The 22,895-nt window shown below is 37.9% G+C and overlaps 1 protein-coding gene across 1 annotated transcript in view; it reads right to left on the minus strand.

Moving 5' to 3' along the window:
* LOC129364613 (E3 ubiquitin-protein ligase HECW1) overlaps positions 1 to 22,895 on the minus strand; it is a 61,167-nt gene that overhangs the window by 12,349 nt on the left and 25,923 nt on the right. Inside the window, exons 11-26 of the mRNA XM_055037371.1 lie at positions 22,255 to 22,816; positions 20,626 to 20,724; positions 19,364 to 19,517; positions 17,237 to 17,322; positions 16,605 to 16,711; positions 15,189 to 15,374; positions 8,226 to 8,360; positions 6,958 to 7,072; positions 5,169 to 5,265; positions 4,610 to 4,693; positions 3,949 to 4,055; positions 2,429 to 2,543; positions 2,220 to 2,333; positions 1,983 to 2,135; positions 1,158 to 1,256; positions 711 to 840 (exon numbers count right to left, since the gene is read on the minus strand). Of these exons, the coding sequence (XP_054893346.1) occupies positions 711 to 840; positions 1,158 to 1,256; positions 1,983 to 2,135; positions 2,220 to 2,333; positions 2,429 to 2,543; positions 3,949 to 4,055; positions 4,610 to 4,693; positions 5,169 to 5,265; positions 6,958 to 7,072; positions 8,226 to 8,360; positions 15,189 to 15,374; positions 16,605 to 16,711; positions 17,237 to 17,322; positions 19,364 to 19,517; positions 20,626 to 20,724; positions 22,255 to 22,816 (2,343 nt within the window). The remainder of the gene's footprint in view (positions 1 to 710; positions 841 to 1,157; positions 1,257 to 1,982; positions 2,136 to 2,219; positions 2,334 to 2,428; positions 2,544 to 3,948; positions 4,056 to 4,609; positions 4,694 to 5,168; positions 5,266 to 6,957; positions 7,073 to 8,225; positions 8,361 to 15,188; positions 15,375 to 16,604; positions 16,712 to 17,236; positions 17,323 to 19,363; positions 19,518 to 20,625; positions 20,725 to 22,254; positions 22,817 to 22,895) is intronic.

The following is a 22,895-nucleotide window of genomic DNA, read 5'->3' on the forward strand; positions in this document are numbered from 1 at the left end:
ATAAGTTAATATTATGTAGTTCTAGTGTTTAACACTGTTGACGCAAAACAGCAGCAATGTCAGAAAACTGACCACATCTGCAGTGTGTCTCTCTTCTTTATTACAGTCCATATTAAGAGCCGCTTTCCGGATTGCAGCGCTGCTAATTCACAGTCATTCTACTGTAAATGCTACAGTATGTGTTCCTGTCGGTGCTTGTGATTAATCTCATAAATAAACTCCATACTGAGCATTATTGACATGCCGTCAATAATTAGACTTGTTAAATGCTAAATGTTGTTTGCTGTTTTCAGTGACATAAATCATGAGCCAATCAGTCAGTGCGGTCAGCTGTTAATCAAATGGTTTCAGTCCCATACCCTGCTCAGTGCTGCTAGTTCTACTCCTGAAGTAGGCACAGAAATCGGAGAATAGCTGGGCTGAGCCTCACCGGATTTGCTAATGGTAAATTAATCGGGCAGCCGTGGATCGAGACCTTACTGGTTAGAGGTACCTTAGTGGAAAAGTCTCAAGTGAGCACAACCTTTCCGTGCACACCAAGTTCATATAAATTCATTAAACTAAGAAAATTACTTGATTAGCATCTATGATTACAGATGTATATCTACTAAGAATATATACATCTTAAAGATATATATATCTTGTGTATACATTTAATTGATTTTAGTCAATTAATACATTTTAATTGATGCAGGCAGAAGTGTTCTAACCTGGCCAAAAACTTCCTCATTCACAGTGAACGTAAGGTCCAAGATGTCAGTGATGTCATTGTCTTTCATCCACTGGAGAGACTGGTGGAACTCCTCATCCAGGTACTCCAGATCAGAGAGGTCTGTGGGCCTGCAAGACACACAGCACAATCTGACAGTCCACATTGCTGCACTGGGGTCAGGCAGGTTATCTGAATAACATACATGTTGGGGTCTTGGAAAGAAGGGAAGTTCAAATGAGGCACATTTTCAGCTTTCTATAATAATAATAGCAAAATAATAGTTTAATCCTTAAGCTCTAAAAGATCAGTGATTTAAAAAATTGACATGTATGACTTGGTCAAATTTCAAATCTACCATGAGGGTTTACGACATAGTCAAAATGGAAATATTTTTACATGTGGTACGTATTGAATGAAAATGACACATGCATGTTGTTGTACTGACAGTCTGAGCAGAGCCTTGTAGAAGGGTCTGGTGAAGAAGGCATCCAGCAGATACTGGTGGATCAGAGCCAGGCCCAGAATACGGCCACTGAAACGGAACCTGAACCAGACACAGATGCATTAGATGAAATGAAAAAGTTTTTGTATCCATATAATCACAATCTCATAGTATAAAGAAGGGAAGCTACAGAGTAAAACACCAACATCACATCTGACTGGTCATGTATATATGCATTTTCTAGAGGACTGTCAATCAATGTTTAACTTCAATTGTTTTCACATTTTGTTGTGTTACAACCACAATGGATAATGGATTATAATGGATTTTATTGCAATTTTATGTGAGAGACCAGTAGTGCAGTTTTGAGTGGAAAGTTAATGATACATGATACTGCTTTGTGTCGCATGAACCAAAATCCAAATAAGAGAATATTTGCAAAATCAACAAAGTATATCTGTTTGAACATAAAACATCTTGTCTTTGTAGTGAATTCAATAGAATATAGGTTAAAAAGTATTCTTTTCAAATCATCATATTGTGTTTTTATTTTTACACAATGTTCCAACTTAATAGGAATAGGTTTTGCACCAAGACAGGACACAGTATTAACACAAGGAGTACAGTTTGGGGTCTATGAATGCTTGTGTAATTTATTCATAATGTTCAAAAACCGTGTAAGATTTTTATTCTACTTCAAAATTATGTACGACTTTGTTTTGTCACATTAAAACCTTGAATGCTTTTGCATTGTCGATTATTGGTGTTAGTCACAGTCAGTGAAAGTTTTTAGTTACCTAAATCCCAATTTGTTAAATCTCTACTTACCATTCCAGATGGTTCTCAACAAAAGCTGACATGGGGCTGATCTGAACGGTGTATGTGTCATTGGCTGAGTATTCAAACAGACCATAGTATGGATTAAAGAGCTCCTGGGAGAGCAGGAAGAAGAATTCTCTGGATGGACCACTGTAATCTAATCTAAAGATGACAAGATAAAGGCCGTCCTCATATTCAGTTCAGAAACATAAACAGAGCTATATGGAGTGGCGAAGCAACGCGTACCCTTCTTCCCCTAAAAAAGTGACGTAGAGTTTGTTCCTCTGCAGCTCTTTGCGTGAATACCCCATCACTTGGTTGAAGGTTCCCTCCAGCAGGTGTTCTCTTCGTATCAGCAGTCTGTGAGAACACACCAAACACAGCACTTCCTTTGATCCCATTGCATTTCAGCTTCAGTTTGAGGTCACAACAAGCTGATGAGTGTATGTTCTTACTTGATTTTGCCCGGTCCCTGGCCATAGCCTTTAGCCTCTAGTTTACGGTAGAAGTTTCGCAGCTTGGCTTCAAAATCTCTGCGATAAGGAGCTGGGGCCCTGGCTCTCTGCAGACCTGCAGGGGTACATTAAAAAAAAAACCTCGCTTAAAGAATAACTTAGGATTTTCAGGCTTTACATTCTTCATAACAACACCTCCATGCTGTTTGGGGATATTCCAGCTTAGCTAGTAGTACTATCTGTATTTAGTTTGACACCTGATGTAGACATGACTATGATCATTGTGTCTTATAGATACCAACCTGAAGAAATTATTTCCCAGAAGCTCTGAATAACCAAACTCCATCGTGCAGCAGATGTCTGATTGGTACATATGTTCTTAACAGCTTTTTACTCTCATGCTGCAGGTTTACTGCTGATTCCCAGAGCTTCTAAAAGTAGAATGGGAGGCAGATCCTTCAGTTATCAGGCTCCTCTCCTGTGGAATCAGATCCTAGTTTGAGGTTGCAAGCTCAACAACGAGCACATTCATCCCTTCTCTGGCAGAGGGATGGGAAACAGCCTCCACAACCAGTTAACCAGTTCTACTAGGAGAACACAACTCAAATGAACGACAACACTTTAGCATTGTGAATCTATTTTTAGTCATTTGTCTTTCAGGTCCCAAATGAAGCTTTTACCTCTTGTTAGCCTACCGATTATTGGTTTGCTAATGATCCACATCTGTTCAGTTCTAACCCTTTGAGTTAATTTTTGCATTTTCAATGAGGAAATAATCTTAATTCCAACATGAGTGTTTTAGAAATAAAATAAAACTACTAGTCCATGAAGTGGCAGTGCAAATATTTCAGGATTTGTTTGTCTCTTCCACTGAGTCAGTAATAGTATGTTGTGAGGCACTTTAAAATCAGACAGGAAAATATCTTTGCAATTTTCTGTTGATCTGTGTTGAAAACTATGTGGGCAAAGTCACCAAAATATAAATAAATGTGTGTTTGGTGGTTGAATCCCAAATATTTCCAGATACTTAATTTATCAAAACTCAAGTGTTCATATAATGAAATTGTCCTTTTTGCGCACATCTGAAAATCCATCCAGGAACTTCAAACATGTTTGTCCTGAAATCTAAACTGGCGTGAGGTTTTCTGTCTGTCTTGTCTGTGCCTCCGCATGAAACAATTATTCAATATTGTGCAGTAGACCTGTTGCAGAGTCAGGACAATACACCCAGTACACCCAATCTTCAACGTTGGGTTCAGAGTTAGTTTAGCATGAAAGACTTTTTCCCTGCCAATTGGCTCAGTAGTTTGACATTAAAGCCTACATTCATCTTGCCCTGGTTTGTGCTGACAGCTTTTTCACTTTATGTTTTTTCCAAAGACAATAGAACAGCAAAGAAAGAAGAGCAATTATAAACTAAAGTTTGATGCTGTGACCCAATTTCCTTTTTTAGAATCTCCCATCAGCGCACAAATGCGCTGTGGCCTCCAATAGGATACATGAACAGATAAAAAACCAACCAGGAGAGCTTTGTGGGGAGGAAGCGGGTGAACAGCGAGGGGAGAAGCTGAACCCAGGATGGACAGGGTGAGGCGGAATGTAAGACATGATTTCCTCTTCATATAAACTGCAAAGACAAATGCAGAAGCAGATGAATTATTCCAAAAAGTCGTATGGACATTGGTCAAGTTGATAAAAGGTGATAGTCCAGCTTTATTATTATCTGATGCAGGTTTTTCTCTGAAATTGTGATTGTCTGCCTGTGGGTGTTTTGAGTTATTTATGAATCTATAAAGTGCAGATTCTAAGCTTTCTAATGTTGTCAAACACGTGGAAGTAAAAAAAAAAAAAAAAAAAAAAAAAAGATCCAACTTGTGAGTCAAGTTGTGCTTGACCTCTTTGTTCCATAGAAACACTTCTGAATAGCAAAATACTTTGGGAAAGGTTTGAGCTCCTGATTCTGTGAGAGCACTTCAACCTCCTCCTGTCCTAACCTGAATGTGCAGTAGTTCAGAAAGAGCAATAAATACATGGCTGAGCAAAACCAATATGAGAAGCTCATTTAGAAATGAGGGCAGTTTTAAAAATGTCTAATGTAGCACTGGTCGAACATTCTAGTTCAATTCTGTGAACAGGTGATGACTTGTACCAGCTCTGCAAATGTGACCTATGAAGTTTTACCTCAGCAGAATTACAAGGTCTGCATCACATGATAGCTTCTCCACACCCTGAGTACCTTCTGTCCGGATGTAGTGCACCTTTTCTCTACATTAAAAAGAAACAACAATAATAATAATAATAATAATAATAATAATAATAATAATAATAATAATAATAATAATAATAATAATAATAATAATAATAATAATACATTATTTATACAATACAGTAGTTCAACTTTATATATGAAATAAATATGAACTATATTTGGGATACTTCATCTGCTTAACTACAAAAGCCTAATAACGTTCAGTTACCATGCATCCTTCATTAGCACTATTGACATAATAACAACATGGGATTTTAACATTAACAGAATATCAAATCTGTGTGTTAAGTGCTGCACATATTGTAGCTAAAATTTGTGTAAAAAAATTATGTTGGAGCTAAAATATTTTTTCTTCATTTCAAGCAACTGAATTTAAATAAATTTTACAATACTGGATTTTACACTATAGAAACAACTCAAATTTTTCTGGTATTACTTTGCAGATGTAGTTCCCTTTTTGTCTATGCTTACCTTAATGCATGGTTTCTGCTTAGACTGGGCTGGCGCTCCTGTAGCATGTCAAATATGTTTGGTTGTCGCAGGAATGCCACTATCTTGTCATTGTAAGCTATAACAGATACACACAGCACTTACAAACTGCTAACTGGTATTCGTTGCAGTTAAAAATGTTTCCTGATTTAATATTTGTTTTGTTTTCAAACCTTATTGTTGCCATCAAGTGTTTGCAACAGCCAGCAATGAGTTATTCATATCACTGGATAAATTTTGGCTTACTCTTGATTCTACAATTGCTAGAATTCACATAATAGAGGATTTACCAGACTAACCTCAGCCCACATCATCTCAGTCAAAATTAAATCCAAACTTTAACAAGTTCTATCTAATGTCTGTATTTTTGAGCCACTCAGGGGATTTGGACTGTATTTAGGTTTCTCTGTTCTGTGGACTCTGTGTTGTCCGAGCTACCCCTTGATTAGTTACACTTGTCTCTCTAGGGCCTCGAGGGCCGGTGTCCTGCAAATTTGAGATGTATCTCTACTTCAACACACCTGAATCAAATAATGAGGTCATTAGCAGAACTCTGGAGAACATGACTGCACATAGGAGGTGATTCAGCTATTGGATTCAAATGTGTTGAACCAGGGAGACATCTAAGGGTTGCAGGACACAGGGCCTCGAAGACCAGGATTGCCCAGCCCTGATTTAAACCCACCTGTCTCCCTTGTTCTTTGTCGGGTCCTTGTCGAATCTGTTGTGTCAAGCTGTCTTGCTGTCAAGTCTTTTGTCACATCTCCAATGTTACAAGTTGCGACCAGTTTTGAGCCATAGCCTTCCGTTCATTCTGTGCTGCCTGGACTTTGGCTAATATGCTTTTGTAATTTATTTCATCATTAAACAAACATCATTCACTCCAACCTGGGTCCTCAGCATCTGCCTCACCACCTCTGACAGTTGTCCTTGTCATTATTATTTATTTATTCATTCAGTTATATGCCAGATGTAACTGAATACATAAATTTACAACTTTCAAAAAGTTCCAGTTTTGTCCCATCAGTCTACTACGGAATACTTTTCATTAAAATTTTGGGGGTCATCAATAAACGTTTTGGGCAAATGTGAGATTGGGGATGAGGGTTGTTTTTGTTTACATTCTTTAATCCACTATTTGCAGTCAAATAGGTTATTTTAAGATATTTCTTGATAATACACATTAGTCAGTAATCAGGACAGGAGTGAAATTGAAGCAAATATTGTTGATCAATGCATAAACTAACAAGTTGGAATGATTCTATTATTTGCAAAGAAATATATCTTCAAATAAATAAATTTATAATTTTGAAACCATGAAGTTACCTTCTGAAATCTGATAATTTGAATTAAGGGAGGAAAAAAGCTAATCCAGAAGAAATTCTACAAAATATGATATACAGTAGTACATCATGAACAGTGGGGGAAATGTATTTAGTCAGCTGCTAAAGTTCTCCTATTTCAGAGAAGTCTGTAATTTTCATCATAGGTACATTTCAACTATGAGAGGCAACAATTCAGGAAATTACACTGTAGGACTTTTTAATGAATTTATTTGTAAATTATTGTGGAAAATGAGCATTTGGTCATCCACAAATAAGCAAGACGTCTTGCTCTCACAGACCTCATATCTTCTCTACTCATTACCTGTGTCAATGGCAGCTGTTTGACATCTTTTTCAGCTTGTTAAAACTGGATAAATACTTTATTGCCCCACTGTATTGTATTCTGTGGTTCCATGGCAAGGACAAGACGCTATGTCAGCACTTACAGATAGTAGTCGGGTGCTTTGGGTCAGTTTGATGATGACTGCGTATGGCCGCTACCAGGCTGTTACCGGGTCGATCCATCAGAGATGCCCCTCGACTCCTGGACACTTCAGAGGCCTGAGTACAAACCAAGACAGGAAACACTGTTCACTGACTGGTGGTCACTGATTGGTGGCAGCTGGAGAGTCACTTCAACAGCTTCATAGTCTCATTTTTCTTTGATTTGTTGGACCAAAAATTGTTTTAGAAATTGAACACATTCAATTCACACTCTAGCTACATCCAATTAAACTACCTGTAAATTCAAAACATACCCTACAATCTTAAAAAAAACACACACAATAAAAACAACAACAACAAGGTATTTACAAAAAATGAGAAAAGGGTAACACTTTATTTGTCAGTTGTGAACAAGACTGTAAAGTTTTATTACTGATAAAACTTTAGCTTTAATAACATAGAGCTACATAATTTTTTAAAGTTTAATCAGTAATACTTTTATAACAAACTTATATCATGATATCTTGGTTAATGACAAGTTGTCATAACAAAGACATTTTGAATAATGTCAACTTTGTATTAAGTGTCATAATTTACCGAATGACCCTTTATGACAACAGTCATAAATATTCATAAAGACTTACTCATGTTCACGACAAGTGTTATGTCATGTTTTTGACGGTGTCATGACAGTCTTATTCACAACCCGTCACATAAAGTGTTACCGAGAAAAGTGCGCGAACACAATGTGCAAAGAACAGAAGAGTCATATAGACTTATTGAGATTGTTTGAGTGTTGGTTATATAGTCTGACAGTTAACATAGAGATGGACTTCCTAATGAACAGATCTAAATTGATCCTTTTTCTCAGCTGTAGATAAACTGCTCCTCCAATATACTACACCTAGCTGGGAGAGGTTCCTTCCTGCTTCAAACGTTCTAGTAATATCAAAGTCCTCAAGAAATGATTATGATGCAGTCATCTAATCCCAATATGGGGTCATGTGGCCTGTCACCACATGACTGGGTCAGAATATTTTTTTGCTGAACCACCTGAAGGACATCAGAGCAACAAGGCATATTGAGTCTGTCTCCAGGTGACCATTACTGATAGGCTGCTTGTGTAAACCTAATTTAGTGAAGTAAACTCATATCTTTTCATTGGTTTATGCAGACAGTGGAGGAGCTACATTTCCCCTTTGATAACGTTGATTCTCCTGGAGGAGGTACTGAGATACACAGACAGATGAGACGTGTGTTGGCTGTGTACCTCTCCAGCACTGTAACTACGGAGTCTCTGCAGATGCTGTCTGTGGGCCAGGTGGCCTGGCAGTCGACCATTCTGCAGTGGGATCCGAGGGTCAATGAAGGTCGTGGCTCGACTGTTGTGATCCACAAAGAAAGACTAGAAAAATAAAAGGCAGATTTCTTTCAAGTGAAATTGTTCCTAGATGATGCGAAAGGTTACAAACCAAGCAAAGCTGGAACAGACAAGTTCTGATTGGGATATGACACTTTCAAACAAAGTTGGTTGCATTGCTTTATGTTATTGACTAGAATAATATATTTCAGGCCACCGAAAAGCTGCAGATGTATAATATTCAATACACATTTTAACACTGAAGTTTCAATTCTATTTTAACTGCTGGTTCACTAAGACGATCTGAATCAGTGGTCCTTAACCTTTTTTGAGATACCGAACCCACCAGTTTCATATACACATTCACTGAACCCTTCTTTAGTGATAAATAAAATATGATTATTTTTTTCAAAATTCAAGACATAGGCATATGCTTTTTTTTTTTACTGGTGCACAAAATGAGTCATGCATGAACATCACCTTGCTCAAAGAACAAAACCAACACAGTGCATGAACTCACAACAAATTACAACATTACTTTATTCTGGCTCACAAATAATATTTTGGCCCCTGTCAAGAAAATCCATGCCACTTCCCCATGCTGGAGATTTTAGTTTAACAGTAACAGCGTGTTATTTCTTACAATTGCCGGGGACTGTGTGTCGGTGATACAGCTGGAGATAAAGCACGACGTCTGGTTGTGGATAAACTGTTGCAAGAATGTGACGTTCTTTGTTTACAAGAAACGTTTTTATCAAAACAAGACTTGGGAAGTTTGAACTGTATTAATGATTGTTTCTGTGGAGCTGGTGAATCTACTGTGGATCTTTCTATGGGTACAGTGAGGGGTCATATCGCAGGAGGAGTAGCCATTCTATGGCACAAAAAGCTGGATCAAGTTTTAAATGTCATCAGAACTGGTGTTGACTGGTGTATTGCTGTTCATTTTAAAATCGAAAACAAATAATTTATCATTATTAATGTCTATACACCATATGAGTGTCCTCAGAATGAAGACATTTATTTGAATAGACTTGCTTTCTTGAGCTCTTTTATTGATGTCCATTGTTTTACCTCTGTGTATGTAGTAGGTGATATGAATGCAGATGTATCTGATGAATATTCCTCATTTGCCAAACATATGCATCAGTTTTGTGATGATAATAGTTTATTATTGTCCAGTCAGCTCCTGCTACCTGCAGAAAGCTATACATATATAAGTGAAGCTTGGCATACGTCATGGCTTGACCATTGCATTAGCTCTGCTGATGCCCATGCTGTTGTAAAATCATTAGAAATCCTATATGAGTATTCAATGTCGGATCATGTCCCATTTTTAATGATGTTGGATATTAAAAATCTCCCCATGTCTCCCCATGGGCAAATAGTGCTCCTACAGTTAAAATTAACTGGTCCACACTCTCTAAAGATGACTTGCTCGTATATCATATGAAAACTGATCATCTTTTGAGTAAAATAAATCTTTCTCTTCCAGCTATTATGTGCTCAGATGTTAATTGCAGTGATATTTCTCACTGTACTGACCTCCATACTATGTATGATGGCATTGTGGATGCTTTGTACCAGAGCACAAGACCATACCTTACATACAGAAGGACTAATAGCATCAGGCCAGGTTGGAATAAACATGTGTCAGGATGCCGTGCAGAAGCTAAACAGGCATATAAAATGTGGGTACAGGCAGGTAAACCAAGACATGGGACTATCTTAGATTATAAAAAACTCACCAGTGCAAAGTTTAAATATGCCATTCGATAGATCTCCAAATGTGAACAGAATATGAGAGCAGACTCCATGGCTGAAAAACTGCTTTGTAATAACACCACTGGCTTTTGGAATGATGTTAGAGCCTTAAACAGGTCTGCTGCATTACTCCCCAATACCATAGAGGGCATATCTGGGGCTTATAATATAGCTGATCTATGGAGACAGCACTATTCTGCCTTATTTAACTGTGTATAAAATGAACCCTATGGACTGGGAAACATTGCTAAGAATGATGTGGTTATAACCCCTAGTGAAATTCAGCAGGCTATTGTGAATTTGTGTGAGAATAAAGCAACAGGTTCTGATGGCATTGCAACAGAACATTTGAAATATGCTAACCAAAAAGTGTCTGTGCTGCTTGCAATGTGTTTTTCTGGGTTTATGACCCATGGGCAGTTGCCTGATTCCTTACTATCTGTATCTGCACTGTTACCCTTGTGCCAGTAATTAAGGACAAAACTAATAAGGTTGGCAGCCTTGATAACTACAGACCCATAGCTTTGGCTAGTGTGTTATCTGAAGTATTAGAAAAAATTTTGCTTGGTCGGCTTAATCAGTTTTATTAGTACAACAGATAATCAATTTGGTTTTAAAGCCAAGCTGGGAACGGATTTCTGTATTTACGGCCTGAAAGAAGCTGTAAGAACATACTTAAGGAAAAATTCATCTGTGTTAATTGGGTTTGTTGATGCCTCTAAGGCCTTTGATCGTGTTAATCACAATAAGTTATTTGACAAATTAAAAAAAAAGAGGTGTTTCAGATATTATTATACAAATTTTAGTTTACTAGTACTCTAACCAGAAAATGCATGTAAAATGGGGAAATAACATCTCTGCTTCCTTTGGTGTTAGTAATGGTGTGCGGCAGGGTGGGCTTCTTTCACCTGCCTTGTTTAACTTGTATATGGATGACCTATCAAAAGAAATGAACCTCTGTAAAACCGGGTGTATGATTGGTGATACTTTGGTCAATCACTTTATGTATGCTGATGACATGGCTGTTCTCTCACCCAGTAGTGCTGGTTTTCAGCAGTTATTGAATATCTGCTCTGATTATGGGTTGAGATTTGATGTGCAGTATAATGCTAAGAAAACTGTTGTACTAGTTTGTAGAACTAAAGCTGACAAACAACTCTGTTTCCCTGATTTTTTTCTGTCAGGGCAAAAGTTAGATGTTTGTTCCAAAACTAAGTATCTGGGTCACTACATCACAGACCAGCTCTCTGATGATGATGACATCTATAGGCAGTGTCGCATGTTATACGCCCAGGCAAACGTTCTGGGGAGGAAATTTCATATGTGCTCTGATGAGATAAAAATAAGCCTGTTTAAAGCTTACTGTACATCCTTGTATACAGCTCCTTTGTGGTGGAAATTTAAAAAAACTAGTATGCAGAAGCTTAAGGTTGCTTATAATGACTCTTTGAGAATTTTGATCAAGAAACCCAAGTTCAGCAGTGCAAGTCAAATGTTCTGTAACGCACATGTCAGAACATTTCAGGCCCTTTTAAGAAATCTGATACAACAAGTTTATGTGTCGTTTGGGTAACTCACCGAACAATCTTCTTGTAATGTTCTCACAGCCTTCTGTTAGTGCGCTAAGATACCAGTCGGCTCTTTGGAAACATTGGTATACAAGTCTCCTATAAGATTTATATTTATATTTTTTATGACTACTTATTGTATTTAATTTTTTCATTTTCTCTTGTTTTTTATGTTGTGTTGTTGTGTATCTTGTGGACCATGAGTCTGTTGAATAAAGTAAAGAAAGAAAGAATAAATAAAGTTATCTTTAAAATTAATCACACAAGTGACATCTAGATCCAACAGTAGACTTAAACTTCAATTAAATAAATCTGGTGGTGTGTGTTGTTTTTGTCTCCTGCAAACTTAGCTTTAATTGTACTTCCTTTTTCTATCTAACCATAAGAAAACATAGTCAGAGAGAGAGATAAGACAGGAAGAGCAGGTTTCCTGGAAAAAGAGGGAGTAAATTTCCAGCTTGCAGATGTATAAAAATAGGTGAGACTATTCCTTGTTTCAAAGCTTGAAAGTTTTAAAGAATGAAATCTAAACATTTTGAGTAATTAGATAAGATTTAAAGTATAGTATTATATTAATATTGGTTTACGTATAACAATACTTACATTTGTGGAAACACTTACAAGTAAAACAAGTAACTGTAACTTTGGTATCAAATAATTACAATAATAGATTATTATTGGTTTCTTTTCAGAACATCTGTAATAACTCACATTGTGATTATAATAAGAGTAATAAGTTGTGGTTATCATAAAATTATAAATTAATGCTAAATCAAAGAAACTAAAAGGGTTATGAATGTGACTTTGACATTGAACTTGAAATGGTGTAAAATGTGTAACTGCTATTAAAGATTACTGATGATGTGTTGGATGTAGATAGTAGGTGAAAGGTTAGGGGTAAAATGAGGACTAACGAGAAAGCAGAGATGACCAATGCCTTATTAGGACATAGATTGTTGAACAACTTAAACGTGTCAGAGAAAGGACAGAGAAAGGGAGGAATGTTGAGCAACCCTGAGACATTAGCCAAGACATCAGGACATAATGTCTCTAAGACAGCGGTGGACATAAGATCATCTGTCCAAGCAGTCAGCCAAACAGGCACAGCAACAGTGTTAGCCAATGCAAATACACCATAAGGGTAGATAAACGCTATATAAGGGCAGAGCAAAAGAGGAATCTTTGGTTGGATCCTCCAGGCAGCTTCAAGCCAAGATCGAGATGGACAAAGAACTCTGCAGCTGAAGAAGAGCCGGGGCCACAGAGCCGAAGACTGTCCTGCGCATGGGGACCAACCGCAACCGTGGCTTCAAATCGCACTTCTCTCATCGGCTGGGTTCAGACCCCAAAGACAAAGATGAAGACCCCAAAGGAAAAGATGAAGACCAAGTCAAAGATGAAGATCAAGGCAAAGATAAAGTCCTGTGTGACCTCACCATCGATGCAGAGATGACAGCTCATCAGACCAATAGAGATTCCTGCCTTCGTCAATCAACCTCCTCCTCCTGCTGCAACACCTTCTTCATCATCGAGCCAGTTATGTGGTTTGAAACACCATACTTCGCCCGTCTCTCTCAAAAGGTCCCCTTTACAGTTCTTAGTATCAGCATTAGGGAAAGATAGGCCAGATGATTGATTTTACTTACTTCATTATTTATGCTACTTAATTAAGCTGCACTGATTCTTGCAAAATTGCTTTACTAATAAAATATTTTGCATAAAGAAAATCTAAAAGATGTTGTGGACATTCAATCCATGAGTCACCTCAAAGTTCTGTGATGGTAGTAAAATAGCTATGATGTTTGATTCTGGGGAAGAAAAAGTAGAAAATGTTTTATAGGTTGCGTTAGCCCAAATCTAAAACAACATCCTTGGGACTCGCCTGAGTCACTTAAACTAACCTGGTTCGGTAACAAGTGCAAGTTGTAAAAAAAAGAGAAGGAGCGACCATTTCACATGTGCTCTGTGAAACTAGTTGACTGCAGGCTGCTCAGTCTGGCTAATTCACAGGGGGAAGAGGGTAGGACATCTGGATGTAGATCATCAGAAACCAGGCGAGTCTCTTGTCAAAACCAGCTTAAACAGAGTTTACTTGAGTTCTGGACTGGGTAAATCCCAGCAGATAAAGGAAACTCAATTCACTCATCTCCCCTCTCAGAAGAGGAATTACTGACTGAGAGAGTAGAGAGTGAATGAAGTATTTCAGCCCCCAGAAATATATTAAAGTATTTATTTATTTTTTTTGCTATTTTATTAATTAAACATAAATTTTGATTTTTTAAAAGAATTTTAAAATTTATAATAACTTCATTTTTTACTTTTTTAAATTTAATCTCTTTTTTGTCGTTTTGAATTCACAAAACACTTTTTTACTTTTCCCCTTCTCCATGCAGCTTCAAGACGTGTTCCCTTAGTTTTGGTGGTGCGAGACTAGATTTAAATATCATGCAGCTGGGACTTTGACTCCCATCCCATTCGATGATACACATGTTTGGGTCACAGAGGTAGCAACCTCAGGAGGAAGTCAGAAACACTCTCCTCAGCCTCTTGGGCCAGGTTGGGTCTTCCTCTGGCCTCCACCCACGCACACGCACACACACACGCGAACACACACACACACCCCCACACACACACACACACACACACACACACACACACACACACACACACACACACACACAACACACACACACACACACACACTCTGTGGGAAGCCTGTGTACACAGACAGAACATACAAAAGCTATGCAGAAAGACTCAGGCTGGGATTCAAACCTTCTTGCTGCAAGGCCTGGATGCCTCTGACCACAGAGGCATCCAGGAGGCCCAACTCAAAGTCCTTAGCTTCCTCAATGGACTCAGAGTTATTGATATGCTGTTGGGTTTGAGGAGGTCTTTGAAGTACTCTGTCCATCAAACCATGACACCCCAAAGGTTTTATGGGTTTGGCTTCTGCTGCTTCCACCTTGCGGCTATAGCTCTGATAAGCTACCTCAATAATGAAGGCACAGAATATAGAAATACACAACAGTGCACACACACCCACACGCACACGCACACACACACGCGAACACACACACACACACACACACACACACACACACACACACACACACACACACACGCACACACGCACACACACACACACACACACACACCCCCACACACACACACACACACACACACACACACACACACACACACACACACACACTCTGTGGGAAGCCTGTGTACACAGACAGAACATACAAAAGCTATGCAGAAAGACTCAGGCTGGGATTCAAACCTTCTTGCTGCAAGGCTCTGTAAAACCCATCAAACATGCTTTTTGTAGTCCATTAATAATTTAACAAAGGAGGCAATCATTGTTTCCCATAGTGTAAGGAAGATTTTTTCTTTAATAAATGAAATCAATACAAAATAGTGCTTTACATTTGGGTTATGGCTGTTGGATTTGAAATGTACTTTAATGTTTGATGGTCTCAAACATTAAAGTGTGACAGAAAGGCAAAAATCTGAAATTTGAGAGGGGGTGGTCTACCTTTCCTTGTGGGTCAGTCTTGATTTCCCAGCCTCTTGGCAGCTCCAGCTGTGTGTCTGCAAACTTGTTAAGGAAGACCACCAGGTCCCTGTTATGCTGATAGCGCTCAAAGTTTCTGGCATCACGACGCACCTTCAGGATCATGTGCTTCACACAGCTGCTGCTGGTGAACATACGGTAAGCTGCCTATGGAGGAAACCAGTAAGAAATACTAAGAAAGTGACTGTAAGGAAAGTTGTATGTTTCCAGTTCTATAATTGTGTGATCACTACCTGTGTTAGATAGTTTTTTGTTTTGTAAAATCAAGATGTAGACATGCGAAAAAAACAAAAACAAAAAAACCCCAAAACAAAACAATGGTGGTCACTGATAACTAGTAATTAGTTAGTTATTGTAACCCTAATGCACTGATCATAAACATTAGATCTGCAAACACACTATTGATCATTTTGTATGTGAAGTTATGTTCTTTGGAACACGACCCACTCTGGGTCGTGTCATAAAAACAACCAACTAATATCTCTTTAATTTAGTTGATTTCACTGTTCCTCACTTACAAAGTCATGGTGCCTTGTGGGATTAAGTGAAGTCATTGCTTAGGGTCAATACTAATGTGATATTTGGCAGAAGATAATGTGAAAGCTCTATATTCGCCAAAACAATGCATTCTGGGTACAAAATTAATACAATTAGCTGCACTGAATCATGGCTGGAGAAAGTGAGGCTTTCAAAACAATTCATGTGAATTTTTGGTGTATTTGTTTAATTAACAACCTTACTTCATGAACAAACAATGTTAATCGTTTGTTGTAACTGTATTACTGCATTACTCATTTGTTTCTTGCATACTTGCCACTTACTCATTAAGATTTATAAAAAAAAACAAAAAAACATGCGGAGAGGAAAGACTTGCTGAGTAAACAGACTTCAAAAAAGAGCATGAATATAAACGTCTACTTAATGAATATAAACGTCGGATATCCTCTGTTTCGGATATCAGAGTTGAATATCAGTTGAATATCAAACTTTATTCAACTGACTGTTTCAAATAGCAACAAGGTACACCACTGTTAGAAACCGAGACTAACCTAGTCTTAATGATTATCTTCTGCTTGTTGAGGAAAATTACCTCAAGACTAAAGTTACTTAAAGGAAACTAATCCAAAGACAAAAAATGTGAAGTTACTGATGGAATAGTTTTAACTGCTAGTTGTTTTTGTTAATATAGCCATGGCTTCTACTTTTTCAAGTGGAGCTAATTTGAGCATTAGCTATTCCTAAGGTGCTCTGGATGTGTTTAAGTTTTCTTCAAACATGATGTTGTGAGTTATGCCTGAATATCTCTGTTGATAAGTTCAAAGATGGTGTACATTTCATTTCCACAAAAAGCTGTGTGCGTGTGTAAGAAGTACTCACATAGTTGCTGTGCAACACAGTGAAAAATTCAGGGTGTGAGATGAACTTGACAGCTGGTGACTGAAGGAGATATGTGATCTTCTTATGATTGACTGGGGAGGAAGGAGCTGCAAAAAAAAAAAAAAAAAAAAAAAAAAAGAGAACTATTATTCTTTAGTAATGAACAAGAATGATGGCTGCACTGTGTTTGGTACATGTTTCTGGTAAGCAATAAGCAAACCAAAATAATTCTAACCCCAAAAGTTCTGCTGATGTAGAAGCCAAAACTGACAGTTGTTATAATTCTTCAAGACAACTTTCCTTTAGTGACACTTTACTTCTGCTGTGCTAGAAATAAACACAATTAATTTTAAGTTAGTAAAAGCACTAAATGTTGCTTTGGTTTCAACTTCCAAAAGGCCAAGTGATCTTCATGTCTATCCGGGTTAGTTAATTCTGAACGAGTTAGCTTTGGCGATTCAAACTTTAAATTTCAAAGGGTTTCATCAAGCAAACCCTTGTACAAGTGTGGACCTAAGAGGAGAAGCGAGCAGCACAGACGCTGGTGTGGCAGTTGCTACGGCACAGAGAATGAGAGAAGGAGTCGCAGAATGTACAAGGCTGCTGGTGAAACAGGTTTGTGAAAGAGGTACCTGTCTGAGCAGGCTCTGATTCACCGTCTGAACTCCGACTCCCACTATCCTCCTCTGTGGCCATGGTCCTCTGGATGTTCTGGTATCTATGAGAGAATCATAGCTTCACGTCAGAAGCAGAAAGAATGGTATGTACACTGTGAAGGGATGAATTAAAGGACCAAAAGTCAGGTGGGTGGGAATGGGTTAAAGCATTTTGGGCAGTTCACCTAAAATAAGAAACACCAGAAGCTAAGTGGAGGTTAGCACTTCAGAGAAAAAATGGTAGGCTTGTAACATAACCATTATGTTTGTTTTTTTTCTGAATAAGTACATTAAAAAGTAAATGTATCACAATGTTTTCTAGAACAGTTGCTGTTTTTTCATTGTTAATATTATTCCGTATTTTCACTGTTTAAAATTGTGGTTGAAATTAGTAAATACAAAAGGGGACGTGTGCGTTTTTATAAACGAGTTTTCAAAAAAATCTAAGAAAATACAATAAACAGTTCGCACCAGGCTGCAGATCGTGCATTTAGAAATCGGATTGGAGCTAGCACCCAGGAAACACCGCCCAGTGCAAGAGGACCGAGGGGAAATAAAGTTGTTCCCGATGAGATCAGGACTTTACTTTTCTTTTTTGGGATCTTTGGTGGTTCCACTCTTTTTTCTTATCTTTTTTGGGGAGTTTTTGACATTTGGGATTTTTCATTTTGGATTGGGACTTTGGATTAAAACGGAGAAATACTTCCAGTGCTTTGTTCTGTTTTTTTGAGGATATGGAACTCCTTTGCAGACATTATTCTCTTTAAAAGAGAACTGAGATTTTTGGACATTTAATTATTTAGGTTTTTTGCTGATAGAAACTGAGTGATTTAAATCTAACTCTTATTATTATTATTTCTCAGTATTCAGATTTTTTTGAATAAATCATTGTTGCTAAAAATCAACAAATTTTATACTGAGTGGTTGGGTATTTATTTTGTTATCAAATTAAATGGTGTACCACATTTTACATCATTCCTGTGACAGATCCCTTTTGAGTATATTGTGAGGTCTGCTTTAAATCAAGGTGATTTTTACAGCCTCTCACATACAGCAAATCTCAGAGCAACAACCTGCTATGTAAAGTCGTCTCCTGACTAAGGGTTTGCTTCTTAATTACAAGTCAATCTTTCTGTATAAGCAATCATTTCATTGATATAAACTATTTTATTCAAAACAGATAGAGATTGTTTTTGTGATGAAAAATGATATGAAAATAATATAGAAAGAGAAAAATCCAATCAGGTAAAATTTCAGATGGGAAAAGTTGAAAATAATAGACAAAAATGTTTTATTGTTCACAGAAAATTCTGGCACAACACTGATCTGTTGTGAAGAAGGGTGAGAATGAGGCAAATTTTATTTGAATTTTTGTCAAAAAATTTTATTAGAATTTTATGCTAAACAGGCATACAAAAAAAGATAAAAATTAAGAAACATACAGTGCAATCCCTCCCACCACCCAAAATAAACTACACAAGAAAATAGTCTAAACCTTGTGTTAACATTTTGGGATTGTGCCAATAGACATGAGTTATTCCATTCATCCTGAGGGATTTCTTTTTGCAGGTCAGTTTTTCATGCTTGTAAATATGAGATATGAGAATGGTGCCAAACCATTATAATCTTGTGTTTTTCAGAAAAACACAAGATTATAATAATAAAAACACAAGAAATTTACTTCAAGTTTTTTTTTCAAAGAACTCTTTAAAACACAGATGTCAAACTCCAGTCCTCAAGGGCCAATATCCTGCAGTTTTTAGATGTGCCACAGGTACAAAACGCTGGAATGAAATGGCTTAATAACCTCCTCCTTGTGTAGACAAGATCTCCAGAGCCTTGCTAATGACCTAATTATTTTATTCAGGTGTGATGCAGCAAAAACACATCTAAAAGTTGCAGGACACTGACTTTCGAGGGCTGGAGTTTGACAGTCCTGCTTTAAAACATCATACAAAAAAATTTACAATGAAGCAGTAAAGTTTGTGAAAATTTCTCTCAGGCTTAAAAATCTTTTTTTCTTACTACAGTTTAGGATGTCATCTTATATGTTAACGCACATATCATTTAAGCAGGACAGAGCATAAATTTTGCCCAGTGTACCTCCGGTTGAGCTGTTCCATTTGCTGTGTAGAACCCGAGCGAGGGAAGCCATGGTTGCACTTGGCACCATTACTTGGTCTCTGCCAAGTTGTGGTCCTGTTTACATGATCGACATAGAAGACCCTGCCATGGCTGTCAACACGAGCTTCCCAGTCTGAGGCAACAGAGAAGGCAGAGAAAGCAGACAACCAACCTAATTGAAATCCAGTTGTTGGTTCTGAATTTCTTTCCACTGAGCTGGACTGGAACACTGCTGTTCCTAAACATCACAAACTTTGAAGACAACCGACCAGAAAAGCCCTGATTCAATATTATGACTTGACTACTCTGGATTGAGAGTTTTGTAAGTTTTTAAATTTTAAATTAGGATTAGAACTTAATCCTAACTTGGCTTTAAGTGAAACAGATTATGTTACAGGTTGCATTTATTTGAGATTTTGAGGAACAATGTTAATTCAGTCTGACATCCTGCCAAATGGAGCTAAAATCTCAAGCTTAAATTTGTGTTTTCAAAGATTTATTTAATTATTTATTGATATTAATTCTAAAAAGATATTGTAAATTCAGAAACAATTTGGTTTCTGGCCTTTCTTCCTTTAAAGTTCCAGCTTCTGTTAAAATGAAGGTTTAAATAGTCTATTTGTCTGCTAGAAATCTGATTCAAGTGCTTGGCAGGAGAAATGTTGGGCCCACTGAAATTAACACTGCAGAAAATCTTTTACAAAGACTGGACCAAAACATAAATCTACATGTTTACAGCAATAAGCTGAGTTCTTCTTTTTTGTATTTTTTTTTTCTCTAAGGTTTTGTTGGCTCTAGTGCCCCGTATTTCTTTCAAAGTAGGCTGACAGGAAAGAGATATGGCAAATGTCGCCGGGGCCTCCATTGCGGGTTGTGCAAACCCTCACCCCTACGCCACCACAGCACGCCCAAGCTGAGTTATTCTGTACACAAAGTTACTTCACCACTAAGATGGACTTGAATGACAAATGTCCTTTTGCATTACAGTTTTGCTTTCTTGGTCACATTTAATTCAGGGTCCAGACATTTGCAAACTCCTTAATAAGACCAGTAAAATTTCCAAGCAGTGAGCAGAATGAAGCTATTTGCATTGTTGTAGGAGGATGTATGATGAGAAGGAAAAAGAGTGAAACACAGAGGAAATGGAGAGGGATAAACACACAGGCAGCAGGCACATTTTCCAGCATACCAGGAATTTAGGATAAGACTCCAGATTAAGAGTGGGAGCTCTGGGTTCTTACTTGGAGGTAAGGCTGGGTCAGTGGCAGCAGGAAAATGGTTTGAGTCATGACTGGATCGCAGTACTGGAAGATGGCCAACAGGAGGGGAGAGATCTGAGCCTACAGGACATCAGAGAGACATATGGTTGGGGATTACTATTAATAAATTAGTTATTTAAAATATTATATATTTTCTTGTTCAATGTTGTTAATGAAAGGTGCGACAAGTTTATTACAATTATGTAAATGTGTCCAGTTTTGATATGCGTTTTTGGTCTGCATATTTAGTGCTACTCTCAAACACCTAAAGAAAATACATATTGCAGTTGCAAAATTATCCAAAGTTGTAACAAACTGCCCTTCAAAATACCTCTGAGGTGCATTTGCTACATGGATCGGGTCTGTATTTTGGAAGTCATGAAGATCTTAACTCAACAAACTCCTTCCTCCATTATCACTGAATATGGTGACAAAATGCCCACTAAAACTATTAGTTTTTCCAAGAGCTCCAATAATATTATTTCTAGCAGGATATGTGACCAGGGGTATGTATGGGAATGAGAGTACTCAAACTGGGGGAAATGGGAACAATTATACAAGCGGATGAATGTAATTCATACATGTAATTCATGCAATCTGATGATTGTAGCACTCAAGAAGTCTTCCAATAATGAGGAGAAGATGAATGACCACAAGCAGAAACAGAACAAGAACTCTCAAGCAACAAACTTAGATGTACAGTGGTGTTAACAGCCCCACTTCTAACCCACACAAAAAACTGAACAGTTAGTGTTACTAACAGAACCGTTTCCTCTCAGACTGCAGGTTTACCAGTGTAGAAGTTCCAAAAGTAGAATATTAACAGATCCTTTATTAGGCTCCTCTCCAGTGGAACCAGTTCCCAGTCTTAGTATGTGAGGCAGACACGCTGAATTATTTTAATACTAGGCTTAAACCCTTTTGATAAATCTAATAGTTAGACTGGCTAAGGCTATCCTGAACTATCTCTGCTGTTACTTAGGCTATTAGAGGATATTATGACCACTCTATTCTTCCTCACTCTGCAACATTCTCCTACTACTCTCCAGCTTTGCTAATATTTCAACTTTCTGCAGGGGATACACTTGGAAACTAGGTACACAGTAAAAAACTATAAAAAAAAAATGTAAAATACCAACAATTAAAGACTGGAAAACATATTACCATGGAATATTCAATGAGTTACCATAACTTAAGAAACATAAATTGGAAATATTTTTTACAGTTATGGAAAGTAGGAGACAGAGAAATTTCTTGTAAAAATCTTAAAAATTGCAAAATCCATGGAAAAATGCCTTTATATTGCCAGCAGCCAAAGTCCACACAATTTACAAATTTAGAAACTGTCTTGATCTACAGTGTAAAACTGTAAACCACACTACAAAAATATTTTATTCTAGAGAATAGAAAGTTAGTATTATATTTTGATTTGATACAAAGTAGGCTGACAGGTTCTGCTGTTCACTACAATCTGCAGGGAAACAGCCACTATGAAATCACTCACCTGTCCCCTCCTTTGTTTTATTCTAATTCAAATTCAGACAGCTTGATCGACTCCAAATTCATGAATAAAGCAGAAAAAGGTGACAAGAAACTCATGTTAAGTCTCACCAATGGGTCCGGACTCTGCTGGCTCTCCCTGCTCCACTCTTCTAGCCTCGTTCCATCTTCCAGTCCTCCTCTCTCCCCCGTCCCCAACAGGATCCTGACAGTTATTCTGGACTGGGTTGGTAACAGACTCAAAGGCGCTCTCCTCATCTTCCTCTTCGTCCTGGGAGGAGAAGACTGTGCTGCCGGAGAGCCGGTTGCTGTCCAGTGATGTCAGGCGGTTGTAGCTGCAAAAGCGGCCCCTCCCCTCGTGACCTGAATTGCTGTAGCAGGAGGTGCTGTAGCAGGAGGTACTGTAGCAGGAGGTGCTGTAGCAGGATGTGTCACAGAACTCACACTCGTTCTCGCCCAGAGGTCTATGGGTCCTGCTACACATCCTGGGCCCTCCTTCAAGGTTAGAATCCCCCTCTTCACTATCTAAGCAGGATTGAGAGATCCTTCTTGTTACTGCATGTCCTCCTCGTCCTCCTTCACCTTCCAGCAGCTGGTTCAGCTCAGACAGGCGCTCAATGGAAAGGCTACGGGGCAGAGAGCGCCGGCAGAATGACCCTGGACACTCTGGGACCTACATGAACAGAAACAGAGCCTGAAGTTATTTCACAGTGTAAGAAAACACTGTGAAGTTAGGTGTACTGCTTGAACAA

The sequence above is a fragment of the Poeciliopsis prolifica genome, unplaced genomic scaffold (assembly GCF_027474105.1).
Source record: "Poeciliopsis prolifica strain line A6 unplaced genomic scaffold, Auburn_PproV2 SCAFFOLD012, whole genome shotgun sequence".
In the NCBI taxonomy this organism is placed as follows: Eukaryota; Metazoa; Chordata; class Actinopteri; order Cyprinodontiformes; family Poeciliidae; genus Poeciliopsis; species Poeciliopsis prolifica.